The sequence below is a fragment of the Odocoileus virginianus genome, chromosome 3 (assembly GCF_023699985.2).
Source record: "Odocoileus virginianus isolate 20LAN1187 ecotype Illinois chromosome 3, Ovbor_1.2, whole genome shotgun sequence".
In the NCBI taxonomy this organism is placed as follows: Eukaryota; Metazoa; Chordata; class Mammalia; order Artiodactyla; family Cervidae; genus Odocoileus; species Odocoileus virginianus.
This window is the reverse complement of record NC_069676.1, coordinates 36874940-36899817: the sequence shown is the minus strand read 5'-3', so window position 1 is coordinate 36899817 and position 24878 is coordinate 36874940. Positions and strand designations below refer to the sequence as shown.

The following is a 24878-nucleotide window of genomic DNA, read 5'->3' as shown; positions in this document are numbered from 1 at the left end:
ACCCTTAATCCATTAACTCAATTCTGGCACTATCTACCTAGCGTGTGCATGCAAAGTCGTTCCAGTCATGTCCAACTCTTTCTGACCGTATAGACTGTAGCCCACCAGGTTCCTCTGTCCATGGGATTCTCCAGGCAAGAATACTGGAGTGGGCTGCCACGCCCTCCTCCAGGGAATCTTCCCAACCCAGGGATTGAATCCACATCTCTCACTGCATTGCCAATCCTGCATTGACAGACAGGTTTTTTATTACTAGCACCACCTGGGAAGCCCGAGAGATAGGGTCAGATCCCACAGGTTAAGGGCTCAGTCCTACAAGACTTCCCTCTCTCTTTCAATACCAATTACAAATCCAGGTTGCCTGTGCTTCTGACCCACTCACTAGAAGTTGGAGATTCCCAAAATCCCTACCTTGAGTTCCATTAATTTACCAGAGCAGCTCACAGAAGTCAGGAAGTTTGCTAACAAGATTACAGGTTTATTATAAAGTGATATAGCTCAGGAACCAGGTAGAATAGATGCATAGAACAAGGTATGTGGGAGCGGTACAGAGCTTCTTCCTTGATCTCTCTGAGCAACTCTCTCCCTGCATCTACAGTGTTCACCAACCTGAAAGCTCTCTGAACCGAGTCCTATTGGGGTTTTATGGAAAGGTTTCATCACAGAGGCATGACTGGTTAAATCATTGGCCCTTGGTGATTAAACTCAATCTCCAGCCCCTTCTCCCTCTTTGAGGTAGGTGGGTAGGGTAGGGCTAAGTTACAACCCTCTGGTCACATAGTTGGTTCCCATGGCAACCAGCCCCATCCTTACTGGCTTTCTAAAAATTATCTCAGTAATATAAACTCAGGTGTGGTTAAAAGGGCTTGTTATGAATATCCAAAGACATCTTTTTGACTCTTATATTTTAGAAAATTTCAACGGTTTAAGAGCTCTGTTCTAAAATTTAGGTCAAAAACAAAATAAATATTTCCTAGTATAGATCAGAATCTCACCATGTATTTTCCCTGCCCCAGCCCTGAAGTCCACCATTTCTCCAAGGAGCCTTGGTTCCTTTCAGTAGTAAATAGTAACTAAAAACTAAGATCTCAGTGCTAGATGTGCTCATTGGTACAGGGGTATTATTGTTTTTAAGCCCTCAGTGTAGACAGAGTTATGAACTATATCACATCTGTCTATTTATCAACAATATGCACCTATTACATAGTAAAACCCTCGAGTTCACAATTATTCTTTCATTCTCTCCTTTCCCTTATGTCTTGTTTTATGTTTTTATATTTTGTTGTTTGTTTTGTGGGGGTTTTTTTCTTTTTGTATCTCTTGTCTCTGGCTAAAGAAACCTCTCAGCACACTTAGTGAATTGACCTCTTGTTGGGCAATTCTTGTCATTATTCATTTTAATGTTCAAATTGTCCTATAACTGGTCAATGGCACCCCTTTCACCTAGCTCCAATGTCTTTTTGCTATGTCCCCATCCGTTTTCGAGCATTCTTGTACATAAAAGCAAAAGATGTTCCCTACTTTCACCACATCTCCAAGTTTATTTTGGTGCTAATTGGCAGTGAGAACTAGCATCTGAGCCTAAGGTGAACTTATTGCTTATGAAGTGTCATTGTTTCCAGACCTTTCTAGAGCTAGAAAATACATACAAAAATATTAAAATACAGAAATTAACTGACACCCCTAATCTTATCTGATAAATTATCTCCTCTTTTCCCCCCCATTCCAGTTTCTTTCATGTCTTCACAGTGAACACTGACTCCTAGCAACATGAACATATGGTTACTCATCTGCTCAATCCTACAACATACACACATAAGCTTTGGAAGTGTCTTTCTTTAAAAAAAAAAAAAAAGAGAAAATCATATTCATACATGTACACATTCACATCTACATAGGCAAAGGTCTCTCTTTGCCCCCTTTCTGCCTCTAAGCTTTTGCCGACATTCTGGAGCAGACAGTGGGGTGAGTGTGTCTGTTGGCTTTACAGGAAGCAGGAGAGCATAGCGCCAGCTGGGTATCCAGGAAGCCGCCCAGGACCCAGTCCAGTGGCCACAAAAGCACTTCAGCCCAGGGCAGGGTTTGAGGACTCAGAGGGTTGAAACCAGGCGTCACTGTCCTCCTCTTCGAGAACGCGTTTCTCACCAACTGGTAATGGGCAGATGGTGAGCGGATCTGGGTGTTCGCTGCCATCGTGGGCTCTAGGCCTGAAATACGCGCAGAGCATCCCCGAGAAGGTGTCAGTGAAGGTGAAAATGTGGGAGCCATCGGACACGTTGAAGAAGGACAGCTTTCCAGCCTCAACATCCAGAAAGATGCCCACGCAGCGGGGCGGCACGCGCAGGCTGAGCGGGAGGCGGTGCTGGTCTAGGACGAAGTACTCACAGCTGTTCCACAGCCCCATCACCCAGTAGCCAGTGGCCGGGCTCATGCGAGCATGCCCTGCACTCGGCACCGCGGCCAGACACACACCGAGGAACCAGCGGCTGCGGCGGCCCACGTGCACCTCCCAGTAGTGGCGGCCAGTGGAGAAGCGCTCCCGGCTCAGGACGCACGTCTGCTCAGAGAACCACTGAGGGTCGGCCACCGCCGAGCCTGGCGCCGTCCTGCGTGAGGACACGCTTTTGCCATCCTTGGAAACCTCCAGGCTGGGATGGGCGGAGCCAGGATCCAGGGTCACATCCACTGCGCAAAGGCACAGGGTCAGTGCCTGCCCGATTCTGCCCCCATCCACATCCCTGTCCCCTCCTCTGCTAGGCAAACCTCTAGTCTTGCCGAAGGAGAAATCGGTGGAATAGTCACCCCTCTCCTGAAGCCCCTCCTCCTACCACCCTGGGACTGAAGAGGCACGGAAGTCACTCTCTAGCTTTTGAAAGTGATAAGAGGAATTCATTTCCTTCCTGAACCGGAAGGCTCTTGAATTCCATGGTGCCATACAGAGCATAGAGAGCAAATGAGGGAGATTTGTGGGGATGGAGGCGGGCTCACTTTTCCCAAGACCTGGACCGCAAGAGGGCTCCCCAGGTAGCGTTAGTGGTAAAGAACCCGTCTGCCAATGCCCAAGACATAAGCAAGAGGCGTTGATTCCTGCGTCGGGAAGATCCCCTGGATGGGGGCATGGCAACTCACTCCAGTATTCTCGCCTGGAGAATCCCATGGGCAGAGGAATCTGGCCGGCTACAGCCCATAGGGTGGCAAAGAGTCCTACACGACTGCAGTGACTTAGCACACACGCACAGTCAATAGGAAGGAGCTTAGGACTGGTTCTTCCTGGCTGCTCTCATCACTCAGTATGACCTTGAGATTACTGGTGAGCTCTGGGCCTCTGTTGTACGCCACGTTAGGATTTTAAAACTGAAGGGGACCCCTGAGATCATCTAGTTCAGTACCCTGCACTCCAGCAACCCATTCCCCCCCCACCCCAAATCACACTCATTTGATGGACAGGGACCCCAAGGATCCCTCTTGTCAGATAATGTGGGAAGTTCTGCCAGATGGAAACAAATCTAGTAAAACCCAGAAAGTTATATGCATGTGGGAGCATCAGAGTGCACACAAATGTGTGCATGTGTGAGTGCAATCTCATTTGTGCATATGAGCATGTATGTGTGCAGGCATATGTGTCACGTTGTGTGTGTGTGCAAGTGAGCTTGTGAGTTCGTATGCAGGCTCCATACATGGCTCCTGGACAGACCCTTCCTCTAATCTCAGTTCTGGATACCTCCCTTCTGATTAAGATGCAGCCAACCTAAGTCACAAGATACAGTTCCTTGGCTTCAGTTACCTGCATGTCGTTGAGCTGCTCTCCACTCTGAAACCAAACAGAGAGAAAGAGGCTCAGAGATCTGAGTCAGTAACTCTTAAACCTTAAGGGAGCCTCAAGATGCATGAAGGATGCCTGTAAATGGAATAATCTCATTTCCACCAGGAAAATTTGTTTGGACCCAGACTAGCCTGGGTCCACCATGGCATCTTCCCAGGAATTTGTGATTGGGTAGGGAGGCTGGTGCCAGTGCTGGCTTATGCCAAAGCTGTGTGCAGGTTGAGGTGGTGCTGGATAGTGGGATGACAGAGTATGTGAGCAAAGAGAACCAATACAGGCAATTTGGATGCCTTGAAGAATGGAAACAAAGCCTCCATTTCTGACTGGCTTAGTCCCCACGAGGCCCAGCTGAGCTCAACTCCTGTCCTAAGACATCCTCTGGACACCCTGACTTTGCTCTCTTTCTTACTGGGAGCTATTCTGTGTGGGTTTCTGTTTTGTTTTATCTCATCCTATATTACAGAAAAGAGCACCAAATAACGATAACCCTATATGCAAAACAGAAAAAGAGACACAGATGTATAGAACAGACTTTTGGACTCTGTGGGAGAAGGCGAGGGTGGGATGTTTCAAGAGAACAGCATCGAAACATGTATATTATCTAGGGTGAAACAGATCACCAGCCCAGGTTGGATGCATGAGACAAGTGCTCGGACCTGGTGCACTGGGAAGACCCAGAGGGATAGGGTGGAGAGGGGGTGGGGGGGGGATCGGGATGGGGAATACATGTAAATCCATGGCTAATTCATGTCAATGTATGACAAAAACCACTACAATATTGTAAAGTAATTAGCCTCCAACTAATAAAAATAAATGAAAAAAAAAAAAGAAAAGAGCACCAAAGTCACAAAATGCAGAAGCAGTAGAAGACGTTTTCAGAGCTCCGTAAATTTATAGCAGGGCCTTTCAACCCTGATTTTGCATCAGAATAACCAGTAGAACTTCACAAATCTAGAGCTCTTGCATAGAATAACTCAAATCTATACAGATTTCAATCCTCCCTAAATTTAGCTGTAAATTCAAACCAACCCCAGCTAAAACTACTTTTGGATATTTGGGGGAACTTCATAAATTTATCCTAAAATTTATATTTTAAAAGGGTCTGTGAACTTTAAAAAGGAAAGGGAAATGGAGGAGAACTTGTACTTTCAGGTACTTTAAAAGCCAAGGTAATAGATTACCAAGAGGCAGACCCATCAAGACATGGCAACTGAATATGCACTAAAGGTGATGTCCACATCAATGGGTAAGTCACAAATATGTGTAGTAAATGGCACTGGGAAAGCTAACTCTTTATATGAGAAAAATTACTGGATTCTTATCTAACACCACATAAAAAAGGTGAATTTTAGATGGATAAGAAAACTTACACATAACATATAAAGTGAGTAGAAGAAAATGTAGGAGACTAGATTTATGACCTAAATGTGAAGAAGATCTTCAACAAAAGTTCAAAGACACAAACCATAAAGTAAAAGTGCGATAAATTAGATTTCATCAGAACTAATTCTTTTCAATAAGGGGCACCATTGGACAAAGCTAATAGCAGATGACAGAAGAGAAGAAGGAATTCACAATGTGTAATAACAATGAGAGATTGCTATCATATATATTATATAATAATAATAATATTGCATGAAGGATGCCTGCAAGCCAAAAGGCTCCATTCCCCAGCACTGACACCAGCCCTGTTCTGTGAATCAACAAGAAAAAGATAGCAACAACATATGGAAAATAGGCAGAGGACATGAACTGGCAATTTCCAGAAGAGGAAGCCCAAAAGCCAGCTAGCATATAAAGAGATGCTCAGATTTCTTAGTGCTCAGATGAATACAAACTCAAAGAATAATTACTCATCTCTATTGACTAGCAAGCTTAGAAAGCTGGCTCACACGAGATGTGGGCTCATGGAGCTTCCATGCACTGCTGGCATGGGATGATGGTGCTACTTTCAGGAATCCCTCTATCCCACTTAGTGAGACATCCCTAGTGGGCCAGCACTTCTCCTCTTAGAGAAATCTCCACACAGAAGACAATTTATTCAGCACTAGTGGTCTGTAATGATATGGAGTTAGAAGAAGGCTGGATGTCTACTCCAGGAGGGTGGCTGACTGAAATGGAGTGTTCTGCAGCAAGGAGATACAGACTAGATTTACATGTGGCAGCAGGGATGGATATTAAAGCACAGTGATGAGTGAGAAAAGCAAGGAACAGCATGAGACCGTAAATACCTCTACAGTAACTACAGTGTATGCACACAAAACAGAAATTCCTCCTCTTGCAAGAATACATACAAAATAAAGATGCACATTAGTGGTTGATTTACTGGGGAAATGGAAGAAGGTACAGGGACAAATATTTACATGTAAGGTAACATGCCCATTCCAGAACCACAGGTGAGAGTCTTTGAGGGCAAGCACCAGGAATCTAGGTGATTCTGATGTGCAACCAGGATTGGCACCAATGATTTACTGTATGTTTACACCTCAGAACAATGTAAAAATAAATATAAAAGTCAAAGTCAAATATAACCTATTCCGAGTGACATAGATTAATACATGTGTGTAGCAATGGCATAAATCAGAATGAAGCATAGTTGGTTAGAGCAGGTGACTAGGATGCTGAGATATAAAGTGTACAGTGGGAGAAACATAGGCTTCACTCACCAGCCTGGCCTTCAGCCCTTCTCCAGTCTGAAGTAGCCAAGGAAAAGCAGAATTAGAACAAAGTCCCTTCAGCCTCCTTGTTCACACATCAAATTTTGCACCCACCCCTGCTCCACTCCCCTTTCTCCTGCCACCCACACAGCCAGCAGGGTTCCAATCTGGCCATCATACCTGCTTGGGAGATCAGAAGAACATTCACATATAACCAGATGCTACAAGGTAGACAAGAAGAAATAGTTCTGGGTGGAGGAGAGTCACTTACCCAGCTCTACCTGAAGCTTCCCTGTAAGCAGAACCCACAGAGAAAATATCAGCCTTTGGATGAGTGAAACCACCTTCGCGAGGCAGTTAGGTCACTGAGACAAGGTTTCATAGTCTTAAACTACTACTCATTCCAATCCTGTTTAAGTGCTGCATCACCCATCTGCAAGATTCTTACTCCTCATCCTATTCTTCGCTCTACGGCAGAAATCTGCACAGGGCTGGGAAGAGAAAACATTTGCTCTGAAACTGCAAGCTTTTCCTAGGGAGGAAGTTCTGTGTAAGTCCCAGCACTGGGCACCTCCTGCATGAACCTCAAGGTCACTTACTGGTTACATTATTTAAGAAACTGGGTGGGTATCACACTCAATTATTTCCCCTGGCCAGATACCAAGACTCTGATATTTTGCCACCAGAAATGCATTCCTCTGAATTCTCTACTCTATGCCATCTTTTAAAAGTTAAGACTAGGAAAGGCAATAATATACATTAATTCAGACCATGGTGTTAATGACTTATCATGCTGTTTTGTTGTTGTTTGGTTAATTGCATTTTGTTTGTTTTCCCCTGCATGACTAGGTAGACTGCAAGACAAGCTTCTACTTCACTATTTTGTCTGGTGTTTTCCTGGGGCAGACAAAGTGGTTCTCAAGGTCTTCCCCTACCCATTGTGGCCTTCTCCTCCATCCCCTCATCCTTTGAATTCACTCTTTCCTCCTCCCCCAACATGGTTTCAAGGTGCTGAGTCCCCCAGGGGAGAAAAGTGGATTTGATAAATTACTTTCACTTTGGTAAATTACAGATGCCTTCTTTCTCGGTGACATTTGCTTTAAAAAGAGAAGGCTATCCTAGGAAGATGAACCAGAAGGAGGAGACCTTTAACTGTGGAACTGTAACTGAATCATATAATTTGCAGGAGAGGGCCTGGCAAAATCTATCCAGACAATCTTAAGTCATACTTCCTTGGCAGGTGTGCACACATCCATTTGGGAGGGGAAAGGCAGGATGTGCAGAGGGCTGGATATAGAATTAGATCACTGTGATTCAGTGCTCTCCAAAGGGGGCCTAAAATCACTGAACCCCTGCTTCTGCCGTGACTTACCCCCCTAGCCCACAGCCAGCACAATGGGCATGGCACCCAGAACTTACCCAGCTCCACTGTGAGTTTCCCTGGAGAAAGAAACAAAGAATAGAGAAAAATTGCCATTCATCGCTGAGGGCTTGCTTCTCCCAAGTGCACAGACTTGGAACCCACATGCTCTGGAGAGCCAGTTTGAGCTGAACACAGGGAAGGAACAAGCTCCAAGGCAAGAGAAGTGAAAATAAACCTGTGCCTCAATCCTTCTCTGCCCTCTCCCAAACTCCCCAAACCCCCTGTGATCTACTTGTCTTCTTGACCCAGTGCCCCCACTTCTGTTAGTCAGAGATGTGGGTGAAAAGCTCGTCTTTCCTCCTGCTTACCTTTGTCTTTCTCTACCTGCTTCTTCAGCTTTTCTGAAAGGAAGAAAAAAGGGGAGTAGAGGTCAGTGCGTGTGCTCCTCTGCCTGTTTTCCGAGTCCCATTCCAGCCCGGCCTCCGGGCAAGATGGCCCCTCAGCAGCGGCCTTCCCCGCCCCACCACCATGGCCGCCTCCACCACCTTTCTCCTGGGCAAAGCCAGTTCCAGGAGGGCAGCCCCCTGACTGCCTGGTACCTTGGGACTTCCGTTGCTTCTGAAAGAAGTGCAACACCAGCATCATGAGGAAAGCCAGAAGGAGCAGCAGGCCCACCAGAGTCCCAAGGAAAGCTCTCTTCCAGGGAGAGGTTCCGGGTAAAAACGCATCTGGAAAACAGCCCACTCATCACTAAATACTAAGTGAGAAGACTGGTCCGGACACCGTGTGCCCGAAAATCCTTCTAGCGACTGGTTGGCCCTTCTGGGCCCTACCAAGTGTGTGTGCGTGTTTAGTCACTTCAGTCATGTGTTCAACTCTTTGCAACCCCATCAACTGTAACCCACCAGGCTCCTCTGTCCATGGCATTCTCCAGGCAAGAATATTGGAGTGGGTTGCCATGCCCTCCTCCAGGGGATCTTCGTATCCAGCGATTGAACCCACATTTCATGTGTCTCCTGCATGGCAGGCAGATCTTTTCCCACTGAGCCAAGTGGGAATCACGCACCCCATCACAGCCATCTGTAAAATGGGCATGAGATCCATTACATGGTGCTCAGGAGAGGTAGCATCTGAGGAAGAGTGGGAACTTGAACTTGCTCAGCACAGAGGGGAAAATACTGCAAACTGAGGGATCTAAAAGGAAGGAGCTGATGGGCTCTGCCCAGTCCTTCATCTTAGAACTTATGTGACCACAGCCCTGACCTCCTTCTACTTCTTCTCATTCTTGCTTTACATCTAAGAACATTAGAAATCAAGGTGTTGATATCTTAAACCCAGTGAATAATTGCTACCTATTGTTCTGACAAACCGTGGAAAATTCTTAAAGCGATGAGAATACCAGACCACCTGACCTGCCTCTTGAGAAATCTGTATGCAGGTCAAGAGGCAACAGTTAGAACTGGACATGGAACAACACACTGGTTCCAAATTGGGAAAGGAGAATGTCAAAGGTGTATATTGTCACCCTGCTTATTTAACTTATATGCAGAGTACATCATGCAAAATTCTGAGTTGGATGAAGCACAAGCTGGAATGAAGATTGCTGGGAGAAATATCAATAACCTTAGATATGCAGATGACACCACCCTTATGGCAGAAAGTGAAGAGGAACTAAAAAGCCTCTTGATGAAAGTAAAAGAGGAGAGTGAAAAAGTTGGCTTAAAACTCAACATTTCAGAAAACTAAGATCACAGCATCTGGTCCTATCACTTTATGGGAAATGGATGGGGAAACAATGGAAACAGTGACAGACTTTATAACTTTGGACTCCAAAATCACTGCAGATGATGACTTCAGCCATGAAATTAAAAGATGCTTGCTCCTTGGAAGGAAAGTTATGACCAACCTAGACAGCATATTAAAAAGCAGAGACATTACTTTGCCAACAAAGGTCCATCTAGTCAGAGCTATGGTTTTTCCAGTAATCATGTGTGAATGTGAGAGTTGGACTATAAAGAAAGCTGAGTGCTGAAGAACTGATGCTTTTGAACTGTGGTGTTGGAGAAGACTCTTGAGAGTCCCTTGAACTGCAAGGAGATCCAACAAGTCCATCCTAAGGGAAATCAGTCCTGAATATTCATTGGAAGGACTGATGCTGACATTGAAACTCCAATACTTTGGCCATCTGATGCAAAGAACTGACTCATTTGAAAAGACCCTGATGCTGGGAAAGATTGAAGGGAGCAGAAGGGGACAACAGAGGATGATATTGTTGGAAGGCATCACCGACTTGGGGGACATGAGTCTGAGTAAACTCTGGGAGTTGGTGATGCACAGGGAAGCCTGGCATACTACAGTCCATGGGGTCGCAAAGAGTTGGACATGACTGAGTGACTAAACTGAACTGAACTGATTGCTCTGACGAATCCATGTGTCATCTCGCCCTTCATGAAAGCACCTGGTTCTACTTCTCATCACACCTTTGCAAGAAATGTTAGCAAAGCCATGTAGGGCTGACTGACAGTTCCCCTCTTCCCACTCCAGGAGTCCTAAGGAGGATCTGCCCAGAAGCAGAGTGTGGTGCAGAGCTTACAGAGACAGTGGCTAGACAGTAAAGAAATCCATGCAAAACAGAGCAATCCTCTAGAAACTCTTGTTGAAATTTAACAGAATAATTTTATGCCTGTTGAAGATAAAGAAATTGGTGCTTTTATCTCAATGGTCTTTCATTTTTTCTTTTTTATTGCAGTAAAATAAACATAACATAAAATTTACTATCTTAACCATTTTAAGTTTATAGTTCAGTGGCATTAAGTACATTAACACTGGAAATTCTCTGGCAGTCCACTGAGTTCAATCCCTGGTTGACGAACTAAGATCCTGCAAGCCATGTGGCGTGGCCAAAAAAATAAAATAAAAAATAAAAAAGTACACCAACATAGCTGTGCTACCAACACCAGCAGAACTTTTTTTAATTGTCCCAAACTGAGAGTCTGTACCCATTAAACACTAACTCCCCAATCTTCCCACCCCAGCCACTGGTAACTTCTATTCTGCTTTTCCTCTCTATGAATTGACAATGCTGGGTACCTCATATAAATAGAATCATACAATATTTGTCCCTTTGTGTTCATTTTTATTTCACTTAACATAATGTGTTGTTTTGGTTGGTTTTTAATTTTCTTTTTTTAGCAGTGCGTTTTTATTATCTTGGTAAAAGTATTGAGCCACAAAGGACTGGTCCTTCACCACAGATGGTTTTTGAAGCACTGACCTAGGAGGTAAAGAGTTCAGAGGCCTATGCCTTGATGATCTGTGATCTCCATCTTGCTCTCCGTTCCAGCCTTTCCTGTATCTTTTCAGCTCCTCCAATTTCCACACACATTTCCACCTCAGGACCTTTGCACTTGCTGTTCCCTCTACCTAAATGGTCTCCTTGCAGAAATCCATGTGACCAACACCCTTTATCAAGGTTAAATACAAATTTAAAAATTTGTGCAAAAAAGTGAGCAAGATTCCCGTTTCCCTTCTCTTAGACTGGTCCTTTAGAAAATTTATAAATTCTTTCTCTATCCCTTCAAGTGCTTCCCAGGTGACACTAGTGGCAAAGAACTCAACTGCTAACACTCTCTAACATAAATCACAGCAAGATCCCCTATGACCCATCTCCCAGAGTAATGGTAATAAAAACAAAAATAAGCAAATGGGACCTAATTAAACCTAAAAGCTTTCGCACAAAGAAGGAAACTATAAGCAAGGTGAAAAGACAGCCCAAAGAATGAGAGAAAATAATAGCAAATGAAATAACTGACAAAGAATTAATCTCCAAACTATATAAGCAGCTCATGCATCTCAATACCAGAAAAACGAACAACCCAATCAAAAGTGGGCAAAAGACCTAAACAGACATTTCTCCAAAGAAGACATACCAATAGCTAATAAACACATGAAAAGATACTCAATATCACTCGTTGTTAGAGAAATCCAAATCAAAACCACAATGAGGTATCATCTCATACCAGTCAGAATGGCCATCATCAAAAAGTCTACAAACCATATATGCTGGAGAGGGTGTGGAGAAAAGGGAACCCTCTTGCACTGTTGGTGGGAATGCAAACTGGTGCAGTCACTATGGAGAATAGTGTGAAAATTCCTTTAAAAAAATGGGAATATGACTGCCATATGACCCAGCAATCCCACTACTGGGCATAGTGGAAACCAGAGGAAACCTGAGGAAACCAGAATTGAAAGAGACACACGTACCTTGCACACGTTCACTGCAGCACTGTTTACAATAGCTAGGACATGGAAGCAACCTAGATGTCCATCAGTAGATGAATGCATAAAAAAGTTTTGGTACATATACACAATGGAATATTACTCAGCTATAAAATGAATGCATTTGAGTCGGTTCTAATGAGGTGGATGAACCTAGAGCCTGTTATACAGAGTGAAGTCAAAAAAACAAATACTGTATATTAATGCATATATATGGAATTTACAAAGATGGTACTGGTGATCCTGTATGCAGGAGACACAGATGTAAAGAACAAACTTTTGGACTCAATGGGAGAAGGTGAGGGTGGGATTTGAGAGAATAGCACTGAAACATGTACATTACCATATGTAAAATAGATGACCAGTGCAAGTTTGATGCATGAAGCAGGGCACCCAAAGCTGATGCTCTGGGACAACCAGAGGGATAGGGTGGGGAGGGAGATGGGTTCAGAATGGGGGGGGACACATGTATACCTGTGGCTGATTCATGCTGATGTGTGGCAAAAACATCACAATATTGTAAAGTGATTATCCTCCAATTAAAATAAATTAATTAATTTTTAAAAAACTGGTTAAAAAAAAAAAGGACCTGACTGCCAGTGCAGGAGATGCAAGAGACCTGGGTTCAGTCCCTGGGTCGGGAAGATCACCTGGAGGAGGAAATGGCAACCCACTCCAGTATTCTTACTTGGAAAATCCCATGGACAGAGGAGCCCAGCAGACTACAGTTCATGGGGTCAAAAGGAATCAGACACGACTGAAGTGACTTAGCACGCACATTCCTTCAAGATGTATATAAATCTTTCTGAAAGTTATATAAGGCTCTTCAAGCTTTACAATCCAGGAATGATTTTCTTAAGGAGCTCAGAGCCATCTCTTTGAAATGGAAACATCAAGAAGAAAGCACTCCTATCTCCAGGCCTCCTGGGAGTTTCACTTAGGCACCTGGCTCCAAGTTGTAGCTACATGCTTGTCATCGAGATAAGAGATATCTTTCTCCTTTGCATAAAGGCAATTAGCTAACACAGATGTTACCAGTTACCCAATTACCAGGTGAATTTTGGGTGAACTATGTGTCACACACATATATATCCCTATGAACATTAAATCCATCAGTGGGGGCCTCATAATAAAACTTTGATGCTAGATAATGGCCTCACTTTCAACTCATTGCCTAACGGTCTTCTTTCCTGATTCACCACTTTTTTTTTTTTTAAGACATAATCTTTATTTTTATTTTATTTTTTTTATTAGTTGGAGGCTAATTACTTTACATCATTACAGTAGTTTTTGTCATACACTGAAATGAATTAGCCATGGATTTACATGTGTTCCCCATCCCGGTCCCCCCTCCCACCTCCCTCTCCACCCGATCCCTCTGGGTCTTCCCAGTGCACCAGGCCCGAGCACTTGTCTCATGCACCCAACATGGGCTGGTGATTCACCACTTTTAAACCCATGTATATATATACAACCCACCATACTTAGCACTCTTACCTGCTTCATGTTTCTCTGTATCACCTAACACCTCTGAACATGTGCTATAATTTACTCTTTTGTGTATCTGTTTCCCCCATGGGATGTGCACCTGAGGGCAGGGGTTTGGGGAATATTGTGAGTGCTCAATAAATATTGTTTGAGGGATAAAATTAGGAACATGCAGGTTCTTTTGATGCTCTCTAATAATATTGGCTTTCTGGAACCTCCCCCAATTACTGTACTCTTAGTAGGTTTTAAATATTATGGCTTCACTTGTCAAGTTCAGCCTGCCCTGTACACAACCAAGCTCCAGAGCCCTTGTGTCCTAATAGATGGTTTGGGGATAATGGCCTGGAGGAGGACATGGCAATCCACTCCAGTATTCTTGCCTGGAGAATTCCATGGACAGAAGAGCCTGGCAGGTTACAGTCCAAGGGGTTGTAAAGAGCCAAACGTGATTGAAGTGACTGAGCACACACACACATAGGGATAATGGACATGGAGAACTTGAAGACTAAGAAGATGAGGGTGAGCTGGCACCCACTGACCTGCTATGTGGATCACAAACTCTTTCTTTTGGCCTAGGAGGTGGTTCTGGATGGAGCAGGACACGTTGCTGTGGGCCCCCTCTTGGACGACCACAGATGTTTCCAGACTGAACAGGCCTTGGACATCCTCAGTGATGTTTTCAGTCTCTGGGGGCAGGCATCGTCCTTGATGGTCTCTCCACTGAGCCTGTGGCTTGGGGTACCAACCACTGGAGTGGCACCTTAGCTCAATGCCTCCCTCCTTGAATCCCTCAATGGAGATATGAGGGTCTGAGCCCAGTCCTGGGAGAGGCAGGAAGAGTAGGAAAGATCAGGCTCTTTCCCAGATGTACATGAAGTTCGCCACCATTCACCATTTGCAGTCACCATAAGGCATGGTGACTGTGACCACTCAACACATGTGGGCTTGCAGTCCACCATGGACTATAAATGACAGGCTAAACTGTAGATGGCATGTGGGGACAGCACTACCTCTGAAGGGCATCTTAAAATAGGGAAAGGCTGCTGGTATTAAGCCATATAATGCAAGGGACCGTCCCCCTAGGTTGAAGAGTAATCCCATCCCAAATTTCAATAGATTGTCTTCTCTGTCTCTTGAATCCCGCCAGAACTAAAGTATCTTTGTTATGCATACTTTTTAAAATATCTCTACCCAAGTAACCTAGCTTTATATTTTGAATATGCAAAATATTAATATGGTTTAAACATCAATGCTATAAAAAGAGTAGATCAAAAAAGCCCCAGCCTTTCTCCATCCTTTGCATCTCATTGCTCCCTCTCCTTTAAGTAACCAATTTCATTAGCTTCCTGTGTTTCTTTTGTGATATGTTTCTCCTCCTTTCTTACACAAAAATTAATATGCTATAGAGCTTCTTTTGTGTCTTGCTTTTTTCTCTTAAAAACACCCTAGAAATCACTCCACATCAGCTTAGCGTTCATCCTCATTTTCTCTCTCTCTCTCTCTCTTTTTTTTAGGCTACATAGCTTCATATAGACCTTACTCAGCACCTATGCTTGGACATTTGAGGAGTTTCCCATCAACCCTAAGTACTTGTTGGAAGAACTGAAGCTGAAGCTAAAGCTCCGATACTTTGGCCACCTGATGCTAGGAGCTGATTCATTGGAAAAAACCCTGATGCTGGGAAAGACTGAAGGCAAAGACTGGGAAAGAGAAGGGGGTGGTACAGGATGAGTTGGTTATAGGACATCAGTGAATCAATGGACGTGAATTTGAGGAGGACAGAGGAGCCTCATGTGCTGTAGGCCATGTGGTCACAAAAAGTTGGACATGGCTTTAGGGGCTGAACAGCAGCAACACTGCTATACAATGTAAATATATACAAATGCCTTTCTTTCTTATTGGAGTTGGGGGAGGTATATCTCCAGGGTCAATTCCCAGAAGTGGAATTGCTGTTCAAAGGCAGACACAAAGGAAGTCCTGTTAGCTATTGCCAAATCCCGCCTACCCTGGAGCTCAGGATTTTGAATTCCATCAGCATGGTAAGAAGGGGCCTGCTTCCTCCATCGAGTGGGTAGTCCAACTATTGAATGTTTGTCAGTCTGATAGGGAAAAATTACCTCTCTGTAGTTTTAATTTGCCTTTTCCTCACTGTGAGTAAAATAATTGTCTTTTCATTTGTTTAAGGGCCATTATGTGTGCATTTGGGGGGGTTCATTTCCTAATGAATCTTTTTTAATACTTTTTTTTTAATTAGAGAAAATTTCCCTTTCTCTGTGCTTTTCAATCTATCTTCTCTTGAGCTCTTTCCAAATGGATCCTTCTCCCCTCTGTGTTGGGGATTGACCAGGTCACGCACCTGCTACCTCCAGCTCCCAGGTCGCTTCCCCAGTGAAGTCGTTGGAGAAGCGGCACCCATACAGACCCTCGTCGGCGGGGACCACGCGGCGGAGCCGCAGAGTCACGCTGCCGTCTGCGATATCGTCCGTGATGAGTTGGGTCCTGTTCTGGAACTGCTTCATCTGCCAGCCATAGAACTCCTGCTGCTCCCGGTACAAGTGCACCACGTTCGAGGCCTGGCTCCGGAACCAGAGGATCTCCATGTGCTCGGCGTCGTGATATGGTGACAGGTGGCAGGAGAATTCCACTTCGTCCCCGACGTGTGCCAGAATGGGTTCCTCATGGCCTACCACCCTGATCTCCTCTAGGACAAGATCCCAGACAGTGGCCCAGATTAACTTTCCTCAAATAAGATAGTGTACATATGTTTTGTGGTTTTTTGTTTTTGTTTTGCCAACAGTTCCATGTAATTTAATGCCTCAAAAATATGTTTATTTGTTTTTTGCAGCTCAGAAATCCACAGTGAACTATTCAAATGACAAAGGTCAAACACTCTACAGGACAACCAATCCCGTTTCTTGAACAAGTAATTGTCATGAAATAGTTGGATATGCCACGTTAAAAACTACACAAAACACGTTACAACCAGATACAAATGTGTGGTGGGCTACTGGTAGCTGGTTTGAACCAACCAGCTGCCAATATTATTCAGGGGACGGTTGTCTCAATATGGCCAGGACGTTAAATTAAATGGAATCTTTGGCAGAAAAAAAAATGTACACTATCCTCTTATGTGAATAAAAATTGATGTATTTGCATAAATGTGCAGAATAAAAGATCTGAAAGAAGAAAGACAAAATTATTGATGGTGATCATTTCTGCACGGTGCAAATAGATGTTTTCTTATTTTTGCTTTGTCTGATTTTCTACTATTTTATAATGTACACACACAGCTTCTATAATAACAAAGAATATTAAAATAATCGGTGGGGTGCTTCTTGCCTCATGGGTTTTCCTATCTAAGATCAAACCCTGCTGTTGAGATTTTTATTTATCTGGATCTTTCATTTGATTGTCCTCTGCAGTGATGTCTCCACATGGCTGCTTTACTCCCTGTTTTCTGCAATTTCCATGAGAGCTGCTGTTCCTGCTGCCATGCCTTTTCACCCAGCATGCCTTCATCATTTTTTTCTGGCTTCTGTGCCCCTCCTTTCCTTCTTTCAAAGCTCAGCTTAATCCCACCCCCAATTCTTCCTTTATGAATTCCTCCCATCCTTCACTTTGCCTGTCTGGTATGGGAGCACCTTTCTTCTCTCCATATGAGACCACTTGTTGCCTACTGGGTGTAGCCTGGACACTGCTCCTACCAGCTTCCCTCTTCAGGTTCTCTCCAGCTGTCTCTGCTCCCATGCCTGATGCCTGGCCCTTTTCCTGGGCATACCCTGCCTCAGTTTACTCTCCGTCTCTCATCTTCATACAGACTGTCTCCTGTCTCACACAGTACCTCCTCTCTATGGCCCTTCTTGGCTTTCTGGAAAAAACAAATCGGTCTCTTAGCTGTGATCCCAGATCCTTGGGTACATTTCTCTTGCAGCTCTGCTCACACAGCTGGACAGTCATGTATATCATGTCTGTTCACCTTCCTTGAACTGACTGAGAATTTGAGCTGTGCGTTGTTTATCACTTTGGTATCCCTGGTTTCCAGCTCAGGGAGTTGGGGAATTCTATTTGCATAATTAGTTTACATGCTCTGTTAGTTGCTTCTTTCATGAGAGATGGTATGACCAGGATCCTTTCTGCTCTTCAAAAGCTATGGCTTATATCACAGGAGAGGAGTTAAAAATATTTTCCAACTGGTTCAGCCTAAGTACAGACCAATAAGACTTTCCTGGCACCCTCCCGCCATGCCTTCTGTGGAGCTGTTGGGGTTGGAGGGGCCCTGAAAGGATGGTGGAGGAGCACTGAGGGGCTGGATGGTGCTCAGGGTCAGTGACTCTTTAACAACTGGGATGGAGGGCTTATTTTTTTAGCACCTGAGACAGCCTAGGAAAAGGCTGCAAGATCTCAGTCCTGGAATAACCTGCAGAAGGGGTGGGCAGAAGCTGATGTGCTCACTGAGGTCCTGGCTATCTGGGATGCAGATTAGACATGTTACCTGAGCACATTGCCCTGGGCTGGAGGAGGAGGAGCAGGTGAGTGAGGAAGAAGAGACTGCTGGGCAGATGTCCTCTCTGGTAGGAGTTCAGAAAGACTGAGAAATCCATCACTTTTCCACAGCAGTGGGGGCCACCTGCAGAGGGATAAAGACATGCGGAGTGATGCAGTAGAGTTAGAACTCCACGTATCAGGCCTGACATCTGTTATTGCCTGAAGTCTATTTTTTTCAGGTACTTGCAAGCTCCAGTGCCTGGCTTCTTTTCAGTCATAGCCACATGTGAGAGTTGCTTCTAATTTTAACAGGCAGCATTGCTTGTAGTGGTGTTGACCCTTGCTTGGACTCACAGTCCTCCAAGAGGACAGGGTCAAAGGGTCCCAGAGGAAGCAGCTTCTGAGTTTTGCATTGTTTAGAGCCAGGAATAGAGCCATGCATTGTGTGGGAGCTGAGTTAGGTTTCAGTGATTTGGCCCAAACAAAGGGAAATCTATAAGAACTCTCAGATGTGTTTTCCTTTTCTCTTCCCAAACCTGTTCCTGATTCCCTTTGACCTGGAACATCAGGTCCACAAAACAGAGGAACAAACACAGTGCACTTTCCTAACTGGCATGCACACCTGGCTGCCTTTTAACTCCAGCCACACCTAGGACACCTTTTTCCAGCTCTGAGACCTCAGGTGGAGTTCCCAGGAGGTCAGTTGGTGACTGTCACTGAGTCAATAACATCTTTAAGACCACAGCAATGGGGCTGTCTCATCGATCCCTCCCCATACCCATCCAGCCCTAGTTCAAGCAAGGGCTGTTCCCTCCTCACTCCTGATGCCCCTTGGGGAGCTGTGGTAATGTAATATGAGAATCATAGAGCCTGAGAATATGAGAATCAGGGTAGCTGATTCATCTTGGGAAATATACAAGTCTCCCCATATTTCTCCTCTATTTAGTTGTGGGACTTTAGGCAGATTATGTAACTCGCTGAACCTTAATTTTTTCACTTGAACAATGGAAGAAACCAATCCAACTCAGAGGGCTGTGAAGTCTCCAAGGTGAGATGGATGCTCTTTAAAGAAAAATCAGCTCCTCCCTCTGCCTCCAACTTCCAAACATCTGCTTTCTGCTCCCCATCTTCTAGAGGCTACATCCCTCTCCTTTCACTCTCATAGCATCCCAGAGCAGAAAGGCCCATGGCAGTTTCTACCCTCTAGCTTCCCCAGTCTCCCCTCTCCCTCTGTCTGCCATCCCACTCCACTGTTTGGTTTTCCTTTTCCCACAGACCTCTGAGGTGGCACCTGTTCCCGGGGTCTTGTGGCTACAGAGCCCCAGCCACACCATTGGTAATATCACCAGCGGGGTTTACATGAAGGACTTTAGTTCTTTTTTTATTGTGTAGTTGATTTACAATGTTTTAACCACTGCTGTACAGTAAAGTGATCCATTCTTTTTTGAAAAAATATTTATTTCCATTATGGTTTGTGTTGGGCTTCCCCGGTGGTTCAGCTGGTAAAGAATCTGCCTGCAATGTGGGGAGACCTGGGTTTGATCCCTGGGTTGGGAAGATCCCCTGGAGAAAGGAATGGCTACCCACACAATATTCTTGCCTGGAGAATACGAGGGACAGAGAAGCCTGGTGGGCTGCAGTCCATGAGATCACAGAGTTGGACACGACTGAGTGACTAACACACACACAGTTTGGGTTATAGAGACTTCCCTGGTGGCTCAGATGGTAAAGAATCTGCCTGCAATGCGGGAGGCCCAAGTTCGATCCACTTTCTTTTTTAAAAATATTTTCATTATGGTTTATCGTAGGATATTGAATACAGTTCTCTATGCTATACAGTAAGATTTTGTTTATCCATTCTACATATGAAAGCTTACAGTAAAAAAAAGAAGTTGAATTCAAAGAGTTGAATGATGGTTAGCGGGGGAAGAGAATGGGGGAATGTGGTACATGTTGGTCAAATTGTACAAGCTTTCAGTTATAAGATGAATCAGTTCTGAAGATCTAATGTATAGCACGGTGATCATAATTAATAATACTGTATTGTATACTTAAATTTTGCTAAGATTAAAGTTTTAGTGTTCTCACAACAAACAAAAAAGATAACTATGTGAGATGGTAGAATGTTAATTAGTTTGGTTGTGATTATTATTTCACAATGAATGCAGTTATCAAGATATCATATGGTACAGATATATACAATTTGGGGGGCTTCCCTGGTGATCCTGTATATAGGATTTTCCACTGCCAATGCAGGGGACCCAGGTTCAATCCCTGGTCAGGGAACTAGATCCCACATGCCGTGACTAAACTTTAACATGCCACAACTAAAGATCCTGTATGCCACAGCTAAGACTCAACACAGCCAAGTAAATAAATATGTTTAAAAAATAAATAATGTATACCATTTTTGTCAATCATACTTCATAAAGCTGAGAGAAAACCATATTAAGTTTTAGTAAATTATTTTTCTGCAACTATTCAGGTCGTGATTTTTTTTTCTTCTTTTTCAATTGATTAATTTACCTAACCTGTCAAAATTCTTAGAATAAAAGAGTTGACAATGAAAAAAAAGCTAACAGTATGTGAAAGACTTTAAAACTGCTGGTCACATAGCAGAAGAAGGTCTGAGAAGGTGTGCAGGTAAGTTAATGGAAGGCAGGCAACATGAATGACCTCTGTGCTGGAAGGACCTGGGCTGACAGCACCACTGCCAGAGGGAGGGGCAATGGCCTGTGAGTCAGTGGGCCTTGCCTCATGGAAAGCAGAGGCTAAGTTGGGGAGCCTCCATTCATGCATCAGAAGGGTTCCCTAAGGAAGGAGATTAGAGTCCCCTTTCAAGGGGACCTGGCTGCTTTGATAGCCAGCAGCTATTGGAATATGATCACACAATAACCAGCAGAACAGACGCCCTGGGACAGAGTCCAGGCTCAGGCTGGGCAGTCTAGCCTTTCACCCTTTTGGCTAACAGCAGGAATGTGTCTGCAACAGGCCCACCAACTGGAAGCAAAGACCATAGAGCCCTATGAATGTGAAGCTCTAAGAATACATCAGCACCAGTTAATGCCTTCCAAAACTAAAGGGGCTCAGAGGGTGTTTACGGATCCATACGGACTGGCCAGACTCTGAGGAATTAGTCAAGACTTGTGCTAGGAACAACTTGGGTGTTCCCAAGGCCGCAACAGGGCATTAGATAGGCCCACAGCTGGGGGAAGGGGCACCTCACAGCAGGATCAGTATTCAAGGTCCCATATTCCTGGGGAAGGAGGAAGCTGCCATCTATCAGTCAGTCCGTGCATTCCAGACCCTGGAATTACTATCAGGACTGCAGTTCTCTGTTGTGATACACTCTTGTGATTTTAGTCACTGAGGCTGCAGATGGAAGAGGTCACAAACACACATACATACATGCATGTGTCCACAATAATAAAAACTAATACGAATTGAGTGCTTACTATCTACCCAGGACTTTCCTATATCAGAAGTATTATTACTATTATTATAGAACCAAGGTACAGACAAGGAAACTGAAGCAGAGGGAGGCTAAGTGACTTGCCCCGCACACATGACTGGAAGATGGTGGAGTTGGGGGAGTTCCTCCTAAGCTCTGCACTTCTCTGGACGAAGCTTCCTCACCAGCAGGGTCGTGTCAAGGCTGGGTGCACCTCAGTTCTCCTATCCCCCAAGTCACAACCCCTGTTAGGGATCATCTGGTCACAGACTGCAGCACTCACCCTGACAGCATCTCACAGCAATTGAAGAAGTGGTTTGAGTCCCAGATGTCAGCCGCATAAATAAATAAATGAATAAAACAATAAATGAATACAAACAAAACCACTTCTGATAAAACAGCTTAAAACGAGTGTTTCTCTCAGGCCTTGTCAACAGCATCTTCTCCAGCAGGAGGTCATGCCCCATAGTACCTTTGCTTCCAACACCCAAGGAGCTGATCTTAATGCCTTTAATTGGAGGGGGGGCTGTCTGGTGAATTCTTGAAGGGAAATCAGAGGGGCTGAATGCTCCCTTCCTGTTCTAAACAGCATGCTCCTCCCCATTTGCTGCCAGAAGTTTGCCTTTTACAACCTCCCTCAGCAGTTGAAATGCTCTGATCCTTACCCCTCTGAGGGGACACCCCTTCTGATCGCAGCTATTCACATCACAGTGGAAATGGATTTCAGCTTCCTTTTCTGATGGGGAGGTTTTGCTGGGGAAAGGTGACAGACTGGACAGGTTGCAGATTTGAGGAAGATGGCAGACCCAGGGAGGGGAAGGATGGCTATAAAGGGGGTCCTAAGTTAGAGTTAAGCTCTGCTGGTGGGGAACATGCTCCCCGCTCTCCAGGGAGCCTCTGAAGACACAGGGAGATATAAGGGTCATGCACACCAATGCCAAAGAAGTGCTGCTGAAATGCTGCTACCCTCCTCCCAAGTTTATCCTCCCTCTTCTTTCTTTGTTCCTTCTCATTTTTTACCTGGCCACACTCCAGCTTCATTCCAGTTTTCTCCTCCTGCATCTCCAACTCCTGAACAACATTAATGTTTTCTTGATTTGCAGTCCTTCAACCCTTGGGTTTCTCTTTAAACATTATTTTATTTTGCTTTTGCTGCTTTTGTAGGCTTGGGCTGTGTGTGCTTTGCCCCTCTCTCATTCCGTGTGTCCTAAGCTTTAAGCCCCCAGGGGTAGGACTTTTGCACTCTTGCACCCTCTCCTCTTACAGCACCCACGGCAATGCTTTGCCCTCTGCAAACTGCTAATTAATGCTCCCTGGATTGCTTTGGTTTTATTTCAATAGGTCCACAAGAGTATTTACACCCCTGGTCTCTAAGGGAGATGAATTTCCTCAAGGAGAGATCTTCAGTGAGGCTTCATATGACTTGCGGGGAAAATGGGATGTGTCTGAATCCTTCCTCTTCAGGTGGAGCTGCCAGAACAGGCATCTCCCCTCGGTCACACTGACATCCTTATCCTGCAGCCAGGTTCAGCTGATAAGACGGTACTAACCCATGCTGTGCTATCTCCTCAGCCCTCATTTTCTGCGCCCCATTTCTGAAAGGTGGAGGTTTAGACAAGATTGAGTCACATACCTGGCAGGTAGCAGCAAACGATCCAAAATGACAGGTGATCTCAAGTTCCCTGCAAGGGAGACAATCGCGAAGTATCCTGGCTCCAGATGCTAAGGTCCCCTAGACACGAGCTGGCAGCGCAGTAGAAGGGACCAGCTCTTCTGTGACAGAATTATCCACCCACCTTCCATATTAAGATACATGCTGCTTGCTCTGCCCTTTGTTATAAAAACCAAGATAGACAGAACAAAACGAGGAAGTCTCTGTCACATCCTGCCCGAATTGAATTTCCATGGAAAGTGCCCCCACTAAGGTCCTAGAAGTAGGCTAAAGGTATCTGGGAGTTTTGTAGGGACTGCAAACTACAGAAGCTCAGAGCAGGGAGAAGACGCTCCAGCTGGCTGCCCAGGATCTCTGGGGCTCCAGGGAGGCAGGATGGCCATGCCTGCCCCTTTCTCTTCACCATCATAGCAAAACATACAGAGACTGGGCAGGAATATCCACTAAGGATCAGGAAAGGCCTGAGGCTCAACTCTTAACTCTGGTGCTTAACTCTTAGCCTCCACAGGGTTAAGGACAGTAAGAAAAATAATCTTGGAACTTGGCTGAGTAAAACCTGCAAGAGTTGTTCACATACAACTTGGAAATGCAGCAGGGTGTTGTGCTGGGACTCCTCTAATGGAGCAAAGTTGAAAAAGAGAAGACACAATGACTATCCCATCCTACCCCGTTTGGCCATATGCCACGGTGCCACTTTGGTGTTAGTGGGAATGAAGTACAATGGATCTAGGTGCCAGCCTAATCGGCTATTAGGCTGACGTTGTTCCTAGGGGACAAGTCAGAGCTGTGGTACAGGGGAATTCAAGCCCGTGGAGGACTCCCAGAAAGAAATGCCTGATGTTTAGGGAGGGCCTGTGCAGGTGCTGGAGCTCTGGGTTAGTGGCTGGAGGTGAAAACAGTGAACTTTGGGGCCCCAACCTGATGGCGATGCTCCGTATTGAGTCAGGCTGGTGCATGCATCCCATAGAGACATCCCAGGACAGCAAAGGGAGCTGAGTAGTGAGCTTAAATGGTGGGTCCCAGTCCCGGGGGGTTGGGGAGACAGAGGAGGGCCCAGGGACAGGTTTAACATAAAATTGACACAGAATAAAGAACAGGATCAGGGAAATGATGGAGACAAAGGGAAGGGTAAAGACACTGAGTGGAGGGAGGCTGTTAGCATGTATGGGGCAGGAATAGGTTATGGGCTTGCCATGAGAGTTTATGAATATCACCAGTGGAAGGCAGTCCTGGAAACAAAAATAGATGGGACCAAATTGCAAAGACCTTTTATTCCACAGAAAGAAGTGGAACATTGTCCCAGTGGGCAGCCAAGAGTCAATTGGACGTTCAAAGGACCTGAAGTGATTCAGGATGGGAAGAAAAATGGAGGTTGTTTGAGGGACTATTTGGAAAGGTTAATCCTGAGTTTTTTATTGGTCTTACCCAACACACCACCTGGGGAGAGGTGAGAATGTCACAGCAGGAATGCAAAGGCAGCAGACAGAGTTCACTTCTGTGACTTCTGGACGCAGCACAGCTGGGACGTGGCAGGGAGACCCCCACGAGCCACTTCCTGCACTTCCGGTACATCCTCTGACATGGACAGGACCCTGATCCCTGTTCTACCAGCTGCACATGGGCACCTCATTCCAAAACCTCAAGAAATGCATACATGCCTG

General features: G+C 45.0%; 1 protein-coding gene across 1 annotated transcript; it reads right to left on the bottom strand.

Moving 5' to 3' along the window:
- Positions 1-457: 457 nt before the first annotated feature.
- On the bottom strand, positions 458-23353 carry BTNL9 (butyrophilin like 9). Its single transcript, XM_070465199.1, has 11 exons — positions 23179-23353; positions 18102-18236; positions 15966-16310; positions 14149-14430; positions 8443-8571; positions 8212-8244; positions 7900-7920; positions 6752-6772; positions 6490-6516; positions 3785-3811; positions 458-2685 (listed from the first exon to the last, which is right to left on the bottom strand). The coding sequence occupies exons 2-11, from the start codon at positions 18208-18210 to the stop codon at positions 2066-2068; spliced, it is 1614 nt and encodes a 537-aa protein (XP_070321300.1). The 5' UTR covers positions 18211-18236; positions 23179-23353; the 3' UTR covers positions 458-2065.
- Positions 23354-24878: the final 1525 nt, after the last annotated feature.

What these genes read in the sequence shown, in the direction of transcription:
- BTNL9 (XM_070465199.1), bottom strand. Translation starts at nt 18,210, where the DNA reads ATGGATTTCTCAGTCTTTCTGAACTCCTACCAGAGAGGACATCTGCCC. An exon ending in AAGGGCTGAAGGCCAGGCTG is followed by an intron (nt 3,812 to 6,489) that starts GTGAGTGAAGCC and finishes GTTTGGTTTCAG; the next exon opens with AGTGGAGAGCAGCTCAACGA. An exon ending in AGCAGCTCAACGACATGCAG is followed by an intron (nt 2,686 to 3,784) that starts GTAACTGAAGCC and finishes GCCTTTGCGCAG; the next exon opens with TGGATGTGACCCTGGATCCT.